Below are 23,731 nucleotides of genomic sequence, written 5' to 3'. Positions count from 1 at the left end.
GTCTGAACCTGGCAAAAGAATCCAAACAACAGCTCTGTGGTGCTTTAATCTGGCTCTCGTGTGTCCTTTATGGTCCGTGCAGCTGGCTGAGGTCAGTGTGTGTCAGATTTAACAAAAATAATGCAAGCCTCTTAACTGTTAAAAGAGTATGATACTCCCTCTCTCTTGGTTTAACCTCTTAACCCTCGCCCTGTGCTGAGAAATAAATAAAAAAATGACATACTCCAAATAAAAATGTCTGCAGCTCTTAAACCCTATGGTCTATATCCATAAATGTGGTCTTATTTTAAACTAGACACTTTAAATTATGTTACCCAAAAGTCATAATAACTCAAATAGTATAGGGACAGATTAAAACAAGGGGAAATATGCATGTAAGTGACTCACGTTTTTATTTTTTTATTATTCCCTTATGGAAAAAAATATTAGATTTTAATTTTTATGCCCTGAAAATAACCTAAATATAAAACTGAATGTCTGATCATGCTTTGATTAAAATTTGAGGACGATTCTCTCAAAAATGTAGCTTCTGTAAGCTTTTATGTCAAAAAAGACTGGGCGTCCTTTCAATAAAGTCCAATTATATTAGAACATTTGTGTAATAGTAAAGAGTAGTTTTTATTCAAATAAATCTGCAATAAACTGCTAATTATAATGCATTTGCAGTCCCTGATAACTAAAACAACTATTTACAGAATTTACAAGTGTAAAAAAAATCATTTAGTTGATAAAAACAGTCTCTTATTTAGTCTGTGCGTTGTGTCTAAGTGTGTGCGCTTACACTGGCAGGCGCTGGATACGATGAATGAATACTGTGGAGACGACGCTAAGTAACAGCTAAGTAAGCATGAGGTATTCACCAATGCTTCTTACGACGTCTCTTACAGAAACTACGCAAAATATTGTCTTTTGATTCGTTACTACATCCATCAATCAAATCTATGCTGGCTATGCATTGGCTAGGCATTGAATGGCTTATCCAACTAAAACAACCGGCGAGTTTGACTGACAGATGCATCACCCAGTGACGCGCTCCCTTTCTATTTATGTGTCCTAGTCAGCTTTTGATTGAAGGAGAGAGACCTGGGAGGGTTTAACAAGACCGGAACAGTCCACAGTACAGGGGAGATTGTCAAAATAAGGCTTACAATCGCTATTTCATTGGAAATGGACATGATTGATTACTCTTAACACAAAACGCTTATGCAAACAACGGAGGATTTTTAGTTTTTTCCCCTTATTTTTTCGTTGTTTTGGATTAAAAGTGGGATGCATTTTGAAGAGTGGACTCTTACACAGACATGTATGCTGTTGTTTCGTGGATTCGTCCGATCTGATCTGAACGTCAGGAGATGAAAGATGAGTACCGCGTTCATTATGCTAATGTTTAAATAGCCACTGCTTTAGCATTTAATTTAACCCTTTCCTCTCTGGTGTATTTATTGCAAAAACGAGTTCAGAACATGAATCTTGAGTGTTTTAGCTTTCAAATGATGCATAGTTTGTGATAGTTGATTGAACAGTTTGTATAAAACAAAAGTAATTATAAGTAGAGACACGCCCACTTGCGTCAGACGCCCCGCCCACGATCCGGTGCGGATTAAGAAGTTAAAATCCATCTATACACATCCTGTTTAGTTGCTTTTTTTCCTGTATCACTTCTGTGTTTCTATCAGCTTCTGTTTATTGATTTCTTTTGGTCGTTGTCATTCTGCCTCTCTCAGGGTTGTTTTGAGGTCAGATGATATCTATGATGAAGCCGTAACAGAAGCTGATCCTGAGTTTGGTCCAGATTGATGCCAGAATGGCCACTGCTAAGAAAGGTACGTCTCTCTCTCTCTCTTCCACCCTCACCAATGAAGAGTCAAAAGTCTGCTTTATTGTCAGTTCTTTCATTTTTGCAGTAGATTTGAATCTAAAAGGTCAAATTGGCCAGAAATCAAATATAAATTCAGACAGTTTTATTTTTCGCTCTCATTAAAAGCATCAAAGCTTCCCACAAATGCACGCTGCAAATGACCATAAAGTTACACGCAACACAATATACACATGGATTTGTAAACTCATCGTTACATAAATACATATCCTGTGAAAAACTATAATTCAATGCACAATTTAATGCTGTCATCAATAATTAAGCACGTGTTGTCATGAATTAAGTAACGCGTCTTCTCATAGGATAAAGACACGCAGTCTCATGAATAATTATGAGACGGCGATGAGTCACCGCCGTACTATAGTACGAGAAAGTGTCACAATATATGACGTTGACGTGAAGACGAATTTAAACCAGGAAGTTGAAAATAGAGCAAAAGGCTTAAAATTAATTACACTGTAAACCCTAATGTTGTCTTTACTTAAACAAATCAAGTGAACTTGACAAAATATAGTCTAAAAACTCAGACATATAAGTTAGTATAACTTATTAACCAACAAAATACATAAACTTTATTAAAATCGCTCACTCTGCTCTTGCTTTGATGTGATTGGCCATGCAAGGAGTTCTGTCTAGCAACAAGAGAACTAATTCACTGATTGGAGGACATTTCCAAAAGGCGGTCCTTTTCGCCTCATCTGTTGCTTGTTGTTGATTCAAATTAAGATGGAGACTTTTTAATTGTGTGCAATCTTAAATTCGGTAAGTAAAAATTTGTAAGTTACGAAACCTAACAATAATACGTGAACTAACTTATAACCAGATTAACTTTATTTCTGTTTTAATGAACATAATAGTTTTGTTGGAAGTCACCAAAGCTGGAGATAAGCATTTGCTTTAAGCCTAGTTCAGACTGCACGATTTTCAAACTCGTCGGGTCACAGCTCTATTCACACTGCATGACTATCTGGGGTATCATTCAGTCACTGCTGTGTTCACACTGCACGATGGTTTGACGACAGAGGAGTTCACACTGCATGACTGAACAAGAGGAATAATCGCCGACAACTCTCTCGCTCTCCGGTGTGCAAACTACGTTTCCCAAACACACGTGCGATGTGACAAGTAAACAACGCGAGATCACACGTGCGTCAGACCGGAGTTCTCGCGCGAGACTTGGAATTGTTATTAAAAATGACAAACTGCACAAAGTTTGCTTCAAATTGTATGTGCGCTGATTTGTGGAGAAAAAGAAAAAAGATTATGGCGGAAGAAATTGTTGGAGAGACAGAGGGAGCCAGGATTTTGTTCTGCAAAGACAGTTTGAGGTAAATAAATAATTATTTAATGTGCTGCTGCTGTGGCTGGATGTGCAAATGTTTGGCCTTTGTTTCTCTTTGATAGAATTGTAAATATATCTATTAAAATACTGAAATTCTGCTTTATAACTCCTCCCTGAACCTCCTGCGGCCCTGTATCTCACTCTCTCATTGGCTGTCGATGTAATTTTCAGTCAGAACGCATTTCACACAGCAGGAGTTTCAATCGCCGACAGGTCCAGATATTTAGCATGCCAAATATCTCACCGGCGTCGGCGACTCGTCGGCGATTCTCTCTGATCGCGTCTTTGATAATTCATACTGCGTGATTGTCACTCGCGTGCACGAGCACCGATTTGCCTGTGATCTCGGGCATTTGTCGGCGATTTCACAAAACCTGTCGGCGACTCAAAATCGGGGCAAAAATCGGGCAGTGTGAACTAGGCTTTAGTTGGGCTCTTGACCCTTGATAATGTAATATTAGTGTTTCTCTGGCTGCTTTGTGTTTGTGAGACATCTATGTGAAGTAACAAAAAGCCAAGAGAAAATATCATCAAGCGATGCTGTTTATTCATAAATGACGATAATAGCATCGTCATGTATAAGCAGAGTCCCTGATCTTGTGCAGAGTCCAATGCTTTGGATGTCAAAGCAGTTATTAATAGTTTTGTGTGTGTGTGTATATATATATATATATATATATATATATATATATATATATATATATATATATATATATATATATATATATATATATATATATATATATATATTTATTTATATATATATATATATATATATATATATATATATATATATATATATATATATATATATATATATATATATATATATATAATATAATTTTTTTTTTTTTTTTTTTTTTATTTTTTTTTTATGTGCACAAAATGTTTAAATCTACGGCATTAGTTAGACATACACACACATCACTAATCTGCATATGAGTCTCTACAATGGGGACAAAAATCTTTTTACAATAATATAAAAATTCTGATAAACAGATGAACTCTGAACATAAAACAAGCTACAAAAACATCAGAACAAAACTGCAAAAGTAACAGCAAATAGTAAGAGTTCAAAGAAAATGTGTCACAATTTAGACGCATAATTTATTCATGCCGCAATGCATGTTGGGAACAATGGGGAAGTTTTGATTGGTTGTACCAGCATGCTGTACTGAACTGGTGTAGCCAGTTTGGTGAACTTAACAATTTAAGTACAGTGAATGTGAGCACCAAGTTAAGTAAACTTAAATATTCAAGTTTTAGGAGACTCCATTACTCAATTGAACTGAGGGAATCACTTTCCTCAAATCATTTGAGTATTCTCAACTTATTAGGGTTTACAGTGTAGTTTTCTCCCACATTTATAACTATTAGATGGTAACATCGGTTTCCATGATGTTCAGTGATGTACTTCTGTTAAAATCTCAGAAAATTTTTGTTTAGGGTTTCATGACCCTTTAAGAAACTCGCTTCCTCTTTCATTTGTCTAATGCTATACACTGTTCCACTGCTGAATACATAAATTATCATTAATTATCAGTGGTGCTTCAATTCTTTTTCTGTTTTATTCAGCAAGGATGAAGTAAATTGATCAGAAGTAAAACTTATAACACTTAGAAATCTTATGTAACATTATAAATGTTATATATATTTCAAATCAGTTCTGTTCATTTCAACTTTCTATTCATCACAGAGCCCTGAAATGTTTATTTTGATCCGTTTCTTGAGCACAATATCAGGAAATTAGGCTGCTGGAAATTCAGCTTTGCATCACAGGAATAAAAAAAAAAAATTGAATTAGAAAACTTAAATTGTAATATTTCAGAATATTTTTGATCCGATAATGCAGCCTTGATGAAAATCTCACTGACCTCAAACTTTTGAACCGTAGTGTACAACTTTAAAAAAAAAAATGCTTTGTAGGAAATAAATTTAGGAAGTTGAACATGTTTTTTTTTCCCATAACAATCCCACCATACTGACTTTAAACTGCTTTTCAAAAATGTCAATCTGCTTATCATGGGTTTTGACAACCTGCTGGTTTTTCATTCTCAGGAATGAGGCTTTCGAGAGATTTTAATAAAGCAAGAACAATAATGAATTCTTGCTCAGTTGGTGGTGACTCAGCATTTGCGAGACATGTGGGCTGTTTCTTATTATCAGGAAATGTGCAAGAGCTCGTGTCTGTTTTCACGTCTGTCTGAGAAGCCTTTTCAGAGTCGCCATCGGAAAAAACTCCCAAAAGATAATGTATGTCTGTCTGCTGTCTTTCTGCCATTTATTGCGGTAATCAATCCTTCCTGGAGGCACAAAGATGGCCTCCATTTTGTTTTTGTTTACGAATGCGATAAAGTTTCATTTTGGATGAGGCAGAGGGTCTGTTGTCATGCTGTGCATTGTTGCAGCAGCTCCAGAACATCTACGGTTTCTTCAGCTCGAGCAGCTGTGCGACTTTCACAAAGCATCTTTCAATCCCAGCCGGCACGAGGCTTTGTTGTTGTGTATTAAAGCCCAAAACTGACCCCAGAACAGCTTTTTGGAAATGTCCCTTTCCTCAAGGGCCAGATTCCCTGTTGTTGCCATGGTTGCGGTGTGAAGTTTTTGATGAGGTTCATAAAATGTGCCGCCTCTATACAGCACCGCTGAGCATTTGTTTAATAGAGTCGATCTGTGGGCCCTGGCAGACGGCAGCATCTCTGCCTCGCTTCAATCAAAAGAACGGAGTTGCCTTTAGATCGTTTATACATGAAGAACAAATGTGATTGTCCAATACACCTTATGTCTTGGTCTTGAAAGTCATGGGTGTAAATGGTTTAATTTCTTGGGCTCTTATTGTGTGGTCTTCTTGGGTCCTAAAAATCTGTACTGGACTCGAATCACTTCTTACCCAAAACCCTGATAAAATTACACCCGAGTTCAACCCGACGGCATTTATTTTCTAACCCGAGTGGACCCGAAAGTACAGTCCAGCTGATTGATTTGACCGCTGCTCCATTACGAGGGGTGGGCAATATGACCAAAATCTTATATCACGATATGAGTCATTTTATATCACGATAACAATATATCACAATATAGTTAATCATAAATATAGTTAACATTACAGTTTTCCCGATTGAATTATCTCACTGTTTGCAGAATGAATGCACCTTTACCTTCGCAACCTATAAGGTGGAGGTCTGTGTTGCATTTATTGAAATTAATCGCTGAAGGTTTGATCATGGCAGATAACTCAAACGACATTTTCATGAACTCATTGGCAGATATTTGTTCTTGTTTTAAGCATAAACTCACTTAATTTAGTTCTGTTTGACTTAATTTCTTCTTTTTGCATCTCAGGTAAATGTATCTTTTAATTATAAAATCACTTTCACAAGATTTCACACAATTTCTTTTCTCAAACTTTAAGCTATTTTTTGTAAAATGAATAAAAAAGTTATGGAGATCTTTTGGAATTTGTGCTTTCAAACTTCAAAGTGTTTTTTTTTTCTTCTTTAAAGTGTTAAATAAAGAAAAAGTGTGCTTAATACAACTCATTGTGTGCTTCCTAACCCTATACATTTACATTTAACATATTGATGCGTTCTGTTCCCTTATTTCCTAAATTTTCTTTAAACGTTCTTAAATTTAAATTTACTTAAACTTAAATGTGTCCTTCATTAAACTGGTAGAGCCAATACTGAACGTAGAAGTGCAGATTCAGAAAACTTGATAAATGAGATGACATTCATAGAACTGGTTTAAATAAATGCCCGCTATGGTTTAACAGAATTCAAATCTCTTTGGTTCCAAGTGGACCCGTGAAGACCTCTACACTGTAAAAAAATTGTGGTGGTTTTTGTTGGTTTAACTTAAAAAAGTAAGTAACCTGGTTGCCTTAAAATTTTGAGTTTATTGAAATTAAAAATTTGAGTTGATACAATGAAGGAAATTAGTTTAATAAATAGAAACTCAAAATATTTTTGTATCTGAACCACATAAAAAATGTGATAAATCATGAAAATAGCACAATTTGGCATGTCTCACTGCGTCATCAGAAATAACAAACACATAAATACCCAATATGCTTACAAAACCTTTTAATAATATTTTAATAAAGGTTGTCGAATCTCAAAAAATGTTCATTGTATTAACTCAAAATTTTAATTTCAATGAACTCAAAATTTTAAGGCAACCAGGTAACTTTTTTTCTAAATAATTTTTTACAGTGTAGTGTAAGGATAAATAAGTATACGATTCTACACTGTAAACAATTATATGTTCAATAAGTTATGACAACATATGTTTTTACATTGTTTTAACTCATCAAAATAAGTTAAGCAATGTTAAACTTGTTTTTATTAGTTATACAAGATGTAACTCATTTTTTAAAGTCAGTTTAACATAATTTAAGTTGAAATTTAAGTTGAAACCAGCAGCCATATCACCCTGTAGCCCAAGACTGGTTTCCCACTGAAGCTAAGCAGGGCTGTGCCTGGTCAGTACCTGGATGGGGGACCAACTGCACTGTAAAAAATTATTTAGAAAAAAAGTTACCTGGTTGCCTTAAAATTGAGTTAATTGAAATTAAAATTTTGAGTTAATTGAAATTAAAATTTTGAGTTAAAGGTGAACTATGTAGTATTTTTGCAGTAAAATATCCAAAAACCACTAGGCCGGTGTTATATATTTTGTTCAGTTGAGTCCCTACAATATCCCAAATGTTTCCAACTATTTGTAAATTGTGAGAAAATTGCTATTTTAACTAAGGAGCGGGACGTTTCAGCATAGTATTTGAGGGAGTCGCCTGTCAATTGCGTCATATCTGCGCTACCCTCGGTTTCGGCTTTTATTTGGCAGGAGCGCTTTACTCTTAGCAGTGTGAACAACTGAACGCTCGGAGTAACGTCATAACATCGTTTTAAACACACTTAAATGTATCTAATATGATAAACAGAGCTGCGTTACCTCAAAATCATAACCGGAAGAGCGGATCTGTGCAGGCGCCCGGCAAATGAGTCCCGTCCCGTCATAATAAAAGTCCCGGTACTCGCAAGGCGGGTATTTGTTTAACAATCGCTCCAGCAGCTGTGCTCAGGTCCATAACACTCGGTCCTGCTCTGCTTTAGACTACAGTAACGTTAATAACCGCATGCATGAACGTGATTTCTGCCCGAGTCCTATTTTCCACCGGCTGTGATGAGAAGACCACATCTCCCAAGATGCTGCGCTCACACTTTGCGTCATCAAACTATGCATTTGTTTTGAATAGGCGCCCTCCAGTGGACGAAAGCTGCATAGTGCACCTTTAATACAATGACAATTTTTTGAGATTCGACAACCTTTATTAAAATATTATTAAAAGATTTTGTAAGCATATTGGGTAATTGTGTGTGTTTTATTTCTGATGACGCAGTGAGACATGCCAAATAGTGCTATTTTCATGATTTATCAAAATTGTTATGTGGTTCAGATACAAAAATATTTTGAGTTTCTATTTATTAAACAAATTTCCTTCATTGTATCAACTCAAATTTTTAATTTCAATAAACTCAAAATTTTAAGGCAACCAGGTTACTTACTTTTTTAAGTTAAACCAACAAAAACCAACCAAAATGTTTTACAGTGTGGGAAAACCAGGTAGCTGCTGGTAGAGGTGTTAGTGAGGCCAGCAGGGGGCGCTCACCCTGTGGTCTGTGTGGGTCCTAACACCACAGTATAGTGATGGGGACACTATACTGTCTTTCGGATGAGACGTTAAACCGAGGTCCCGACTCTCTGTGGTTTTTAAAAATCCCAGGATGTCCTTCGATAAAGAGTAGGGGTGTAAGGGGAGTAGGGGATGGCCTCTGTCCATCATGGACTCCTAATCTTCCCCCTCTCCTGATTGGCTTCATCACTCTGTCTCCTCTCCACCAATCAGCTGGTGTGTGGTGAGCGTTCTGGCGCAATATGGCTGCCATCGCATCATCCAGGTGGATGCTGCACATCGGTGGTGGTTGAGGAGATTCCCCTCTTTCTATGTAAAGCGCTTTGAGTGCCTTGAAAAGCACTATATAAATGTAACAAATTATTATTATTATTATTATTATTATTATTATTATTATTATTATTATTATTATTATTATTATTAAATAACTTAAACATCCAAGTCGATGTACTGCAAAAGTTCAAAATGTGCCTTTTTTTACAGTGTATTTTGTTGTGCTCATACACTGTAAACATTTTTTTGTTGGTTTAACTTAAAAAAGTAACCTGGTTTAAAAAATAGAAACTCAAAATATTATTGTATCTGAACCACATTAAAAAAAGTGATAAATCATGAAAATAGCACAACTTCACTGCGTCATCACAAATAAAACACACACAATAACCCGATATGCTTACAAAATCTTTTAATAATATTTGAATAAAGGTTTTCGATTCTCAAAAATGTTCATTGTTTACTATATAAAAACAAAAAAATCAGGTCTCCAGTTGAAAATTTTCTAGTGACTATCACATCTAAATGTTTTAGTTGGCCAAACTGAATTTCTCTGAATTGATGCAATTTAATTAACAGAAATTCAATTTGGCCAACTAAAACATTTAGATGTGATAGTCACTAGAAAGTTTTCAATTGGAGACGTGATTTTTTTTACAGTGTATTAATTAACATTTTTCTTTAAATGAACTCAATTTTAAGGCTAAAACCAAGGGGGTAATCTAGCGCTCGGAGAGCGTTCCATCCATAGGGACGGCCATTGCTAACCAAGCCATCACCTGCTGTTAGCATCCCATTGACTCCCATTCATTTTTGAGTCACTTTGACAGTGAATAACTTTACATCTGAGGTGTTTAAAGACTCCATTTGTCCATTGTTTATTTCTAAAGAAACATGACAATGTATAAAAGGCTCCGTTACCTTGTATCTTACACTATCGCCCCGCAGAAGCTGTTTTTGTAAAATATAGGCTAACGATTGCGTCATAACCAACGCGACTCTGTCGCACAGTTGAGAAATTACCGTATAGACCTGAGGAGACGCTCGCAGGCAATCTTTTACTGTCTATGAGACAGTCGGGGGGACGTGGAGACATAAAGTCTGATAAAGTCAAGGGAGAAGAATGGGGAGAAGCCCATAGTGAGCCAAAAGCAACGGGAGAAATAATTTAAACAACGTGATTCAGCTTTCACTTTCCACATCTACTAGAAGACCTACAGCTGTCAGACAGGAGGCTCACGTCACATCTACGTCCTCAAGCTCAGTCTGAGCCTGCGCAGTTCGCTCAGCCATCAGGAAGTGAGTGCTCCTAGGTTGACTTCATTATTTCGCCGTTGACGTCAATGGGATCGCTCTGTCCATTTCTTTTACTGTCTATGGCTAAAACATAACTTTTTTTTAATGATTATTATTACAGTGTAGGTTATAAAATGTTAGCTTGTATTGCATATGTTTGAAGTTTAGTTCTTGATTTCCCATCTCTGCTCCAGGACAGAGAGTATTTTAATGCTGTGCAGATGCTCTGTGTTGGTCATCCAGACCATGAGACACTATTTGGCAGGTCTATTAGTCATGTGTGAGAGTGTTTATAATAGTGCTCTACATTGGGCGAACAGTTGGAGTCCCATAACCTCTGTAACGAGGCCAAGAACGTGTCACTCGTGCTACAAATGTCGTCCTGTCCCATGCAGCTTACATTACGTTATGTGTAATTTTACCTCTGTGCCACATGACCTACAGCGGCAGGCGAACAGGGTCACCACTGAACCTCAACCAGCATTTTTATATTTGTCAAATGTGCTAAAATACTGTCTCTCTTTCTGTATTCTGCTCCAGCTTGTATGATACTCGTTCTCATACTCTAAACTTTAGAGTATGAGAACATCTAGGCATTGTGTAGTGCAAATATTGTTGGCTCATTGCTCTTTATTTGGAAGTTACTTTGAATAAAATGTAAATGTTTATTGAAGGTATAGTTTGAGTGTGAATGTGAAGTATCTTGGCGATCCCCTCATCTTTTATTTGTTATTGTTCCTCTTGTTCCTCTCAGAAGACATCCTCTGAATTTGAAATCTCATTTATTTTTATTTGTAGCGCAGGGATCAGAGTCCCTCTTGTGATCATCAGTATGTCAGAGGCACTCATTTCATGACTGGATTATAGCCCATATTATGCCATGTGTGACAAGAACGTTATTTGAATACCTTATAACTGATGTCTGTAATATTTCCACTGTTGTTGTTGATCATACTTGGCTTTAGTGATGTGAATAGTCTCTCAACACACATCCTGCACCGTCTGTTACGAACCCAAGTTAACCATTTTGTTTTGAACTCTCCTACAATAGGTTTATTTTTCTCATAAGGCATCACATCTTTTCTCATAGTGTCTGGAAACAGTTTGATAAAGGATTCAGGGTCACGCTTTCAAGTTGTTACTATCAATCAAATCAAACGTTATTTGTATAGTAAGTTGTTACTATAGTAATAACAGTAAATTATGCATAAGTAAGGGATAATGTTCACCCAGCCGGTTGTTATCGCAGAATAAACCCAGACAGAGTGATCAGGACCCCGACGCGAAACGGAGCATCACGTCTGAAGGGGTTTATTCTGCGATAACAACCGGCTGGGTGTACATTATCTCGCTTATTACATGGCTACTAGTCTCAAATAAATTATTATTAGACACAAAATATTGTCTTGAGATTAAATATTTTATTAGCTCTTACGCAAAGCTTCCGCGAAGAAAAACAGTTCCAACCTGCTTTAAGCCTTTATCTATCGCTGCTAAATGTTGAAAATGAATGCTGAAAGGGTTTGTTCACCCAAAAATAAAACCAAGCCTATGATTTACTCACCCTCAAGTCATTATAGGTGTATATGACATTCTTCTTTCAGACAAATACAATCGGAGTTATATTTAAAAAGTCCAGGCTAACGTTAATCCCAGCAGTAGTTGTAGCGTTAGCTGTTTTTGAAGTCCATAAAAAATGCAGCTGTCCGTCAAATAACGTGCTCCACACGACTCCGATGGGTTAATAGAGCCTTCTGATTCGAATCGATGCGTTTGTGTAAGAAAAATATCCATATTTAAAACGTTATAAAGGAAACCCACCTTGAAGTCTTCCATTGTAACCCACGGCTGTTTAAGCCACAAGATGGCGCCAGCGTTAAAGGTGCACTATGTAGTATTTTTGCAGTAAAATATCCAAAAACCACTAGGCCAGTGTTATATATTTTGTTCAGTTGAGTACCTACAATATCCCAGATGTTTCCAACTATTTGTAAATTGTGAGAAAATTGCTATTTTAACTAAGGACCGGGACGTTTCAGCATTGCATTTGAGGAAGTCGCCTGTCAATTGCGTCATATCTGCGTTACCCTCGGTTTCGGCTTTTATTTGGCAGGAGCGCTTTACTCTTAGCAGTGTGAACAAGTGAACGCACAGAGTAACGTCATAACATCGTTTTTAAACACACTTAAATGTATCTAATATGATAAACAGAGCTGCGTTACCTCAAAATCATAACCGGAAGAGCGGATCCGTGCAGGCGCCCGGCAAATGAGTCCCGTCCCGTCATAATAAAAGTCCCGGTATTCGCAAGGCGGGTATTTGTTTAACAATCGCTCCAGCAGCTTTGCTCAGGTCCACAACACTCGGTCCTGCTCTGCTTTAGACTACAGTAACATTAGTAACCGCATGCATGAACTCAACTCAACTCAACTCAACTTTATTTCTAAAGCACTTTCAAAACCATTAGAATGGACCAAAGTGCTGTCCATGAGTATAAAACAACATCAGAAGATACAACAATTTACAATAACGCACACACACAAAAAACTACAAAGTCAAGGTATCACATGACACCAAAAATCAAACACATAATCATAATCACATAATCACTCACAGTTTCCAACCCAGTCAGACGCCAAAAGCCTGATGAAATAAAAAAGTCTTCAAGTCCTTTTTAAAAGTGTCCAAGCTTTGCAAGGATTTCAGAGATAGCGGCAACTCATTCCAAAGTGCCGGGGCCTCGCCGAGAAGGCGCGATCTCCACTACGCCTCAGACGAGATCGAGGGACGGTTAAGAGCATGTTCTGGGAAGAACGTAACGGACGTTGAGGCTGGTATGGGATTAACATGTCCTTTATATACGCTGGGGCTCTATCATGTAGTGCTTTAAAAACAAACATTAACACCTTGTATTGTATTCTAAATTTAACAGGTAGCCAGTGAAGGGTTATCAATACAGGTGTTATGTGATCTCGTTTTCTATTATTATATGAACGTGATTTCTGCCCGAGTCCTATTTTCCACCGGCTGTGATGAGAAGACCACATCTCCCAAGATGCTGCGCTCACACTTTGCGTCATCAAACTACGCATTTGTTTTGCATAGGCGCCCTCCAGTGGACAAAAGCTGCATAGTGCACCTTTAAGCATAGAAGTAGTACCGGTCAAGATAACTCGATGAGCGGTTGTTATCTGGAAATAACATACCGCTGGAATGCGCGATTGACCAATCAGAATCAAGTATTTCACAGAGCCGTGTAATAATTACTGTGGCAAGGGGGGCGTGGTTCAGCGAGGTCTGCAGCGGGAGAGAGAGCCGCGGGACGAGCGGTAAGTGAGTGGGTTGGAAGCAGATTAATAACACCTGTCTCTCGTTCCAGTAATGAGCGCGGAGAGGGGATAAAACCTAGGTGGAACCGGAGATCCAGGAGAGAGAGAGGGACTGCTGACGCGACACACACACACACTCACGGACATTGAGTTGTGAGACACGTTGACCCGGAAGCGGAACGTTTAACCGGAACCCGGAAGTGACTGAGAGAGATACACACGGGCAATAGCCGTGTGAAGAGACTGAGTTTTGTTATAATAAAGAGAAGCGTCAGCAGTCAAACCGACCCCCTTGTCCTCTTCCTTCCTTACACAAACGAACTTTATCACACTGGTGCCGAAACCCGGGAAGGAAGTAGGACAGCGCCGCCGCCATGACAACGCCCTCCGCCTCGCCATTTGCGGACATCATCACCTCCCTCGCGGTCCTCCACCAAGACCAACATCAGGCAATGCTGGACCTGCGGGCGGACCAGGAGCGCCGCTTCGAGGCGATTGTCCGCGGCCAGCAAGAGGACCGCGAGCGGTTCCGGAGCTGGATGGATCGGGAGGTTCGCGCCGAAGCCGCCGGGCGGGCTAGCGCATCGGTCCACATGCCCCTCCACAAGATGGGGCCAGAGGACGATCCGGAGGCCTTCATAGACCTCTTCCAGAAGACCGCGGAGGCCTCCGGCTGGCCCCGGGCACAGTGGCCGGTGCGCCTCATTCCATTACTAACAGGAGAAGCCCAGGCGGCCGCCCAACATCTGCCGGTAGCGAACCTCCTGAAGTACGAGGATCTAAAAAGGGCCATCCTACAGAGGGTCGGTCGGACCCCGGAGCAACACCGCCAGAGGTTCCGCTCCCTGGAATGGGGCGAGGCCGGCCGACCCTTCGCTATGGCCCAACAGCTCCGGGACTCGTGCCGCAGATGGCTCTTGGCCGGCGGAAGCGACGTGGACCATACCATCGATCTGGTGGTGCTGGAGCAATTCATCACTCGGCTCCCAAGAAAGACCGCCGAGTGGGTCCAGTGCCACCGGCCCACGTCGCTGGAGACGGCCATCCAGCTGGCGGAGGACCACCTGGTGGCGTGCCCGGGGGTCGGCGAGCCCTCACTAACTTCTCACTCTCTCTCTCCCCCCTCTGTCTCTCCCTCTCGCCCTGTCCCTCTCCCCAGGTCCCGTCCTCCAGGCCCTCCTCGCGTTCCCCCCAGAGGTCGGGGTGGGATGGGCCCAGGACCGTCCGGGAGTTCGCGGGCTCCGCCCAGGGGGGCGGGGCCGCTGGGGGCGGGTGGTGATAATGGCTCCGGTTGCACACCCTCCCCGCGCTCATTTTCCAACCCACTCCCCGCCGCAGGGGTGGCGGGTAAGCCTGGGCTGGCCTGCTGGCGGTGCGGTGATCCGGATCATTTTGTGGACCGATGTCCGAGGATGGACATCGGGACAATGATCCGGATCCCGGACGTCCAGCGGACCACCCCCGATCAAGCAGGAGAGTACCAAATTCCTGTAAGTATCAAGGGGGGTACATATCAGGCCTTGGTGGATTCAGGATGTAACCAAACCTCGATCCATCAAAGCCTGATGCAGCCTGGGGCATTGGATACAAGCCGCATGGTTAAGGTGCGGTGTGTGCACGGGGATGTGGTGGAATATCCGGTTGTCCCAGTCACGATACAGTTTAGGGGGAAAAAGCATAGTGTTGAGGTGGCGGTTAGTCCCCACCTCCGGCATCCGCTAATTCTGGGGACGAATTGGCCCGCCTTTTCGGCATTATTGGGGTCGTTATGCGCGGATGCTGCTTGGGAAAACAAGGCTAGGAACGGGGCGGTGCGAGTGCAGGTTGGCGAGACTGATACGGGACCCTTGGGAACAGCTTCAGAGGAACCGAGCGGGGTCGAGAGACTGATTCTCTCGGACCGCGATGACTTCCCTCTGGAGCAGTCTCAAGATGAGACCCTAAAACATGCATTTCAGCAGGTCCGCTCTATCGACGGTCAGTCTCTCCAACCCGCGTTGCCCGTCACGTATCCTTATTTTGCCATAATTAAGGATCGGTTGTATCGAGTGACCCAAGACACTCAGACAAAAGTGGATACAACCCAGTTATTAGTACCAAAGAGCCGCCGGGAAATGCTTTTCCAGGCGGCTCACTCGAACCCGATGGCGGGCCACCTGGGGCAGGCGGCCACACTGAATCGCTTAATGACCCGATTTTTTTGGCCAGGCATTCATGACAATGTGCGCAGGTGGTGCGCGTCTTGCCCTGAATGTCAGTTGGTGAATCCACTGGCCGCCCCAAAAGCGCCATTGCGCCCCCTTCCATTAATGCAGGTCCCCTTCGAGAGAATTGCGATGGACCTCATCGGGCCATTGGAGCGATCCGCACGCGGACATCGTTTTGCGTTAGTCATCGTGGACTACGCAACACGATATCCGGAGGCAGTGGCTCTCCGCAACATCTCCGCGAAGAGTGTTGCGGACGCACTGTTTCGTCTGATCTCCCGAGTGGGGATTCCGAAAGAAATCCTCACTGATCAAGGCACGGCGTTTATGTCACGCACGATGAGCGAACTCTACGGATTATTGGGCATTAAATCCATTCGAACAAGCGTCTATCACCCACAAACGGACGGCTTGGTCGAACGATTTAATCGCACTCTTAAATCCATGATCCGTAAGTTCGTACAGGAAGACGCCAAAAATTGGGATCGGTGGTTAGAACCCCTCTTATTTGCCGTGCGGGAGGTTCCACAAGCCTCCACGGGGTTTTCCCCCTTCGAGCTTCTCTACGGACGACAGCCACGGGGGGTGCTGGACGTCCTACGAGAAACTTGGGAGGAGGGACCTTCTTTGGCCAAAAACGAAATTCAGTACGTCATGGACTTGCGAACAAAACTCCACACCTTGGGGCGGCTATCTAGGGAGAATTTGTTGCAAGCCCAGGACCGCCAGAGCCGGTCATATAACAGGGGTACAAAACTACGCAAATTCACACCGGGAGAGAAAGTGCTCGTTCTACTCCCTACGTCGAGCTCAAAATTAATGTCAAAGTGGCAGGGGCCGTTTGAGGTCGCACGACAGATAGGAGAGCTCGATTATGAAGTGATACGATCCGATAGGAACGGGGCACGTCAAATATACCACCTCAACCTGCTAAAAAAATGGAATGAGGTGGAATCAGTGTTGTTGGCAACGGTGATCGGGGGAGAGGATGATCTCGGGCCAGAGGCGAGCATTAAAGCGCAATCAGTCGCGCTGGCCCCTGGGGGAGATCACCTCTCACCGTTACAACTCGCTGATTTATCAAAATTGCAGGCGGAGTTCGCTGACGTGTTCTCGCCCCTACCGGGACGTACCGACTGGATTCAGCACCATATCGAGACCGAGCCGGGCGTGGTAGTTCGCAGCCGGCCGTATCGCTTGCCTGAACATAAGAAAAAAGTAGTTCAGGAAGAATTAGGCGCAATGCTCGACATGGGAGTAATCGAGGAGTCCAACAGTGACTGGGCGAGCCCGATAGTTTTGGTCCCCAAAACAGACGGCTCGGTCAGGTTCTGTGTGGACTACCGCAAGGTGAACGCTGTGTCGAAATTCGACGCGTATCCAATGCCGCGGGTTGACGAGTTGCTTGATCGGTTAGGCACGGCTCGATTTTATTCGACACTGGACTTAACAAAGGGCTATTGGCAGATCCCCTTGTCTCCATTGTCCAAAGAAAAGACAGCTTTCACCACGCCGTTTGGATTACACCAATTTGTCACGCTTCCTTTCGGCTTGTTCGGAGCGCCCGCAACCTTCCAGCGACTCATGGATAGGATTTTGCGCCCCCATGCTGCGTATGCTGCTGCGTACCTGGATGACATAGTGATTTATAGTCACGATTGGCAGCGGCATATGCAGCATGTGAGGGCGGTCCTGAGGTCGCTGAGGGGAGCGGGGCTCACGGCCAACCCAAAGAAGTGTGCGATTGGGCGGGTGGAAGTAAGGTATCTGGGCTTCCACTTGGGTCATGGTCAGGTGCGTCCCCAAATTGATAAGACTGCCGCAATTGCAACCTGTCCGAGGCCCAAGACCAAAAAGGAGGTAAGACAGTTTTTGGGGCTGGCGGGATATTATAGACGGTTTATACCAAATTATTCGGACCTCACCAGCCCTTTGACTGATCTTACTAGAAAGGGGCTACCAGATACGGTCCAGTGGACGGAGCCGTGTCAACAGGCTTTTACCCAAGTGAAGGCTGCTCTATGTGGCGGGCCGCTTTTACACTCCCCTGACTTTTCTCTCCCTTTCTTGTTGCAGACTGACGCGTCGGACAGGGGGCTGGGCGCAGTCCTGGCCCAGGAGGTGGAGGGGGGAGAGCGGCCGGTGCTGTACATTAGCCGTAAGCTCTCCAAGAGGGAAGCTAAGTACAGCACCATAGAGAAGGAGTGTTTGGCCATCAGATGGGCCGTTCTCACTCTCCGCTATTACCTCCTGGGGCGGGAGTTCACCCTCTGTTCGGACCACGCTCCTCTCCAATGGCTCCACCGCATGAAGGATACCAACGCGCGGATCACCCGTTGGTATCTAGCTCTTCAGCCGTTTAAATTCAAGGTGGTCCACAGGCCGGGTGCTCAGATGGCTGTGGCCGATTTCCTCTCCAGAAATGGGGGGGGGGGGGGCTGCAGGCCGGACGGCTCCCCGGCCTGAGTCGGGCGGTGGGGGTATGTGGCAAGGGGGGCGTGGTTCAGCGAGGTCTGCAGCGGGAGAGAGAGCCGCGGGACGAGCGGTAAGTGAGTGGGTTGGAAGCAGATTAATAACACCTGTCTCTCGTTCCAGTAATGAGCGCGGAGAGGGGATAAAACCTAGGTGGAACCGGAGATCCAGGAGAGAGAGAGGGACTGCTGACGCGACACACACACACACTCACGGACATTGAGTTGTGAGACACGTTGACCCGGAAGCGGAACGTTTAACCGGAACCCGGAAGTGACTGAGAGAGATACACACGGGCAATAGCCGTGTGAAGAGACTGAGTTTTGTTATAATAAAGAGAAGCGTCAGCAGTCAAACCGACCCCCTTGTCCTCTTCCTTCCTTACACAAACGAACTTTATCACAATTACAAGTAACTTACCCTTTACCTAAGTAGTGCATTAATATTACTCAGTAAGAATTTGAGCAAGTACAATGTAACTACGTCACCTGAAAATAAAGTGTACCGGTGTCATGACAAATCCTGTCCCCCTGTGAAATCGTGTCCGCAAGGACCCCCAGAGCGATTCTATTGGCTGAAATGAATTTTAATAGGTAATCTGTTCAGAGCCTGATTACAATTCTTACACAATCGCGTTTTGATTTTTGCTGTTTAAATTGTGTTAAAATAGTCTTTAATGTCTTACAAAGCATATGTTTTATATATTAGTAGTATATAACTGAAGCTATAAGTGCTTATATAAGTATATAATTCAGAAAATGTTTATGCTTCCATTATAGCAATCAATTTCATATTTCAAATAAATGTTTTGCGTGTGTACTTAGTATGGCAATGAATTCATAGTTTATTATTTAGTTATTTTTATAAGCCTTTTATAAGCCTTGTGTGTTTGAAACATTTTGGCTAGAGAGGAGCAATTCAATTGACTGATAGACAACTACTCTGTAAGTGTTTGTAACTTTTCTCATTTGATTGTTTGTTAATTTGTTGTTGGATAAGTGTGTCTGTGTAGTGCTGAGGTGTGTATTATTAGTTTTGGTATATTCTCTCGGTGTGTGTGGGAGTTAGCATTTGTTGAGTTAGCATTTGTTTGGTCAGTGCCACGTTGGGAAGCGAGTTTGTTGGGGGCGTGGCCAGCGAGGTATTAAAAGCCTTGTGTGTTTGAAACATTTTGGCTAGAGAGGAGCAATTCAATTGACTGATAGACAACTACTCTGTAAGTGTTTGTAACTTTTCTCATTTGATTGTTTGTTAATTTGTTGTTGGATAAGTGTGTCTGTGTAGTGCTGAGGTGTGTATTATTAGTTTTGGTATATTCTCTCGGTGTGTGTGGGAGTTAGCATTTGTTGAGTTAGCATTTGTTTGGTCAGTGCCACGTTGGGAAGCGAGTTTGTTGGGGGCGTTCCCAGCTGCTTTCAATAACGATACTCAAGTGAGTATAAATAGCGCGATAGTCCGCGGAAGCGGCAGTGTGAAGCCCTCCTTGTGTGAAGACCGACGAGTGTAAAGACTTCAACTCTTCCCAGTGCAACTCATCCCGAGCAAGGACCCCGGCAAGGCACTTGAGTATCATCTTCCTTTTCATTATTTGTGTTCGGCTCTAATTCCTATCTGGCCTTTTCACCATGTGCTTTCAAATCTCAACTATAACTACTAGCACTCGTAAATCACGCTCCGTACGCACGAGACGCCGTAATCCTAATAATTTGCGCTATATCCTAACATCCTCTGCTACTTTACTCTTTATTCCAATTGGTCTCTGGAATTGCCAGTCGGCTGTAAACAAAGCAGACTTTATTTCATCTATTGGGACTCATTCTCAGCTTAGCCTCATGGCCCTAACTGAGACCTGGATCAAACCAGAGAACACTGCCACTCCTGCAGCCCTCTCAAGCAATTATACTTTTTCACACACTCCTCGGCCTATTGGGAGGGGTGGGGGTACTGGTTTGCTTATCTCAAATGATTGGAAATTTGATCCATTACCGTCTCTACCGGCCAGTTCATTTGAATCGCACTCAATCACTATTACTCACCCTGTTAAAATCCATGTGGTAGTGGTCTATCGTCCTCCAGGTCACCTCGGTAACTTTGTGGAGGAGTTGGATGTTTCGAGGCAGATATTTCTAAACTCATCCTTTCCAATCACCCTACTACCTGTCCACTTGATCCTATTCCCACTCACCTCCTTCAGGCTATTTCTTCTTCAATCACTCCTGCACTCACTCACATTGTCAACACTTCTCTTCACACGGGCACCTTTCCCACAGCATTTAAGCAGGCTCGGGTAACCCCACTGCTTAAGAAACCCTCTCTGAATCCAGCACTTTTAGAAAACTACCGACCGGTATCCCTTCTGCCTTTCATTGCAAAGACCCTTGAGCGAGTTGTGTTCAATCAACTCTCTATGTTTCTTGAACGGGACAACCTCCTAGACAACAACCAATCCGGCTTCAAAAGCGGCCATTCGACTGAGACTGCCTTGCTCTCGGTAACTGAGGCACTGAGACTGGCAAAAGCAGCTTCCAAATCCTCAGTGCTCATTCTGCTGGATCTGTCTGCTGCTTTTGACACAGTTAACCACCAGATCCTCCTGTCAACACTTAAGAGGACGGGGATCTCAGGATCTGCTCTCCAGTGGTTCAGGTCTTACCTCTCTGGTAGGTCCTACAGGGTGTCATGGAGAGGTGAAGTGTCTAAGTCTCATAATCTAGCTACTGGGGTTCCACAGGGCTCAGTCCTTGGACCACTTCTCTTCTCCATCTACATGTCATCATTAGGTTCTGTCATTCAGAAACACGGCTTCTCCTATCACTGCTATGCGGATGACACTCAACTCTACTTCTCATTTCAACCAGATGATCCTACAGTCAGTGTTCGTATCGCTGCCTGTCTGACAGACATTTCTGACTGGATGAAAGAGCATCATCTTAAACTCAATCTTGCAAAGACAGAATTACTTGTTTTCTCAACCAACCCAGCGCTTCATCAAAATTTCTCCATTCAGCTTGGTTCATCGACCATAACTCCATCAAGGACAGCAAGAAACCTTGGAGTTGTGATTGATGACCAGTTAAACTTCACTGACCACATTACTGCAACAGCCCGGTCCTGCAGATTTGCTTTATACAACATTAGAAAGATTAGACCCTTCCTATCAGAACAGGCTGCACAACTCCTGGTTCAAGCTCTTGTTCTCTCCAGACTGGATTATTGTAATGCTCTTCTGGCTGGGCTTCCAGCATGCACTATCAAACCCTTGCAGCTGATCCAGAATGCAGCGGCGAGAGTGGTCTTTAATGAGCCGAAGAGAACGCATGTTACGCCTCTCTTCATCAAACTGCACTGGTTGCCAATGGCTGCTCGCATCAAATTCAAGGCACTAGTTATCGCCTACAAAACAACCTCTGGCTCTGCACCAATATACCTAAATTCACTTGCTCAGACTTACACACCCTCCAGAAGCTTGCGTTCTGCGAGCGAGCGGCGCCTCGTAGTTCCATCCCAAAGAGGCATGAAATCGCTCTCACGGACATTTTCCTGGACCGTTCCCACCTGGTGGAATGACCTGCCGATCTCAATTCGTGCTGCCGAGTCTGTAGCCATTCTTAAAAAACATCTTAAGACACATCTTTTCCATTTGCACTTGACCAATACAGAATAGCACTTACTGATCACCACAGCAACGACCAAAAGCGCACACTCCTGGATCATATCTACGTCTCTCATCCGGATTTGTGCCTTCAGGCGGGTATGTTACATAGTTATCATTACTATCAGAATCCAGTGTTCTGTATATTGCGTACGTGAGTTTTTGTTGTAGATGGCTATTGCTGCGCGTTTAGCTAGAATACAAAACCAACCCATTGGGCCACTGAATCTGCATTAACGACAACAGCTGGGGCAACAGCCTTAGTCCTAATGGGTTGTAGCTATCTTAGCTATCAAAATCCAGTGTTCGGCACTTTGCGGACGTGAGTTTTTGTTGTAGATGTCTGTCTTTAAAAAAAAAAAAAAAAAAAAAAAAAAAATTGTTGTGTATTGTGCTAATTAATTGAGATTTCTTACAGCTCTTACAGGTTTTTGGCCTTGTCTGTTCCGTTGCTTCTATTACTCTCCCCTTTTTTGTAAGTCGCTTTGGATAAAAGCGTCTGCTAAATGATTAAATGTAAATGTAAATTTTTAAACAATTGATTGTCCAGAACCATGTATAACAACTTTTGATCAGGCATTTAAAACCGCTACCAGCGGACACTATTTCACAGGGGGACAGGATTCGTCATCGGATTCAGTGCCTACTCTGCTCTTATTGGTCCGATTGTTCAGTGTGTTGTGATTGGTCCGGCCCTGCCCGACACATTAACTGTAATTATGAGCCCCAGCCTGATTTAAGCCAGACCATTTTTTAATCAAAATGTTTCTTGAGCAGCAAATCAGCATATTATTATGAGTTCAGAAGGCTCATGTGACACCGAAGACTGAAAATTCAGCTTTGCATCACAGGAATACATTTGATAATATTCAAATACACAACACTGTTTTAAGATACGTTTTAAATGAAGCTTTGGTGAGCAGAGACTTCTTTTAAAAAACATAAACTTACCAACCTCTGAATGGAAGTGAATTTATTACAATAATGCAACTTTGCTGTACTTGAATGTTGTTTCTCGAGAGCAGATGTACCCTAATCCTGGACCACAAACGGATTTTAAATGAAGAATTTGCATTGATCTTGCACTTTATTTTTGATCTGTGTCTGACAAACGCACCCCTGAAGGCCTGATTATCTGCTTTATTAAATCAGACTGTAAAAGAGAAGAGCCTGGAAGAACATGCTTGGGATTTTCTGTCTTTTTTTTTTTAGTTTTGATATTTTTAGGGCTGCTGCTGTAGTTAACACATTGAATGTGCTGAAGGCATTAGACAGCTGGCACAGCAAAACCCTCTCACAAAAGTGGCATCTTTTAATTTAATGAACACCTGCTTTGTCGTTTCATTTTGTTGCACCCCTTCTAGCTGTTTTTGAATGCACGTTTTAGGCATAAACATCCCCTAATAACACATTATGTGAACCTAAACCAGTTTTTCAATCCCTAATAAATCATGTGGGAAAGAGACTGAGAGACAAACTTGAAAGCTAAAAAAAGTTTTGTTAGGCCTAAAAAAAACTTGGTCCAAGTGTTTTAAACTGATTGTTTTATTGTAGTCTATTTAGTTATAGTTTATGAATTTTGGAAGAATTTC

At 42.2% G+C, this 23,731-nt stretch overlaps 1 protein-coding gene across 1 annotated transcript in view; it reads left to right on the top strand.

Moving 5' to 3' along the window:
- LOC137078963 (adipose secreted signaling protein) overlaps positions 1–23,731 on the top strand; it is a 44,605-nt gene that overhangs the window by 4,963 nt on the left and 15,911 nt on the right. The window contains exon 2 of the mRNA XM_067446826.1: positions 1,725–1,823. Coding sequence (XP_067302927.1) covers positions 1,805–1,823 — 19 coding nt within the window. The 5' untranslated portion in view covers positions 1,725–1,804. The remainder of the gene's footprint in view (positions 1–1,724; positions 1,824–23,731) is intronic.

This window comes from Pseudorasbora parva, chromosome 1 (genome assembly GCF_024679245.1).
Source record: "Pseudorasbora parva isolate DD20220531a chromosome 1, ASM2467924v1, whole genome shotgun sequence".
NCBI classification, from domain to species: Eukaryota; Metazoa; Chordata; class Actinopteri; order Cypriniformes; family Gobionidae; genus Pseudorasbora; species Pseudorasbora parva.
This window is presented reverse-complemented; position numbering and strand designations above follow the sequence as displayed.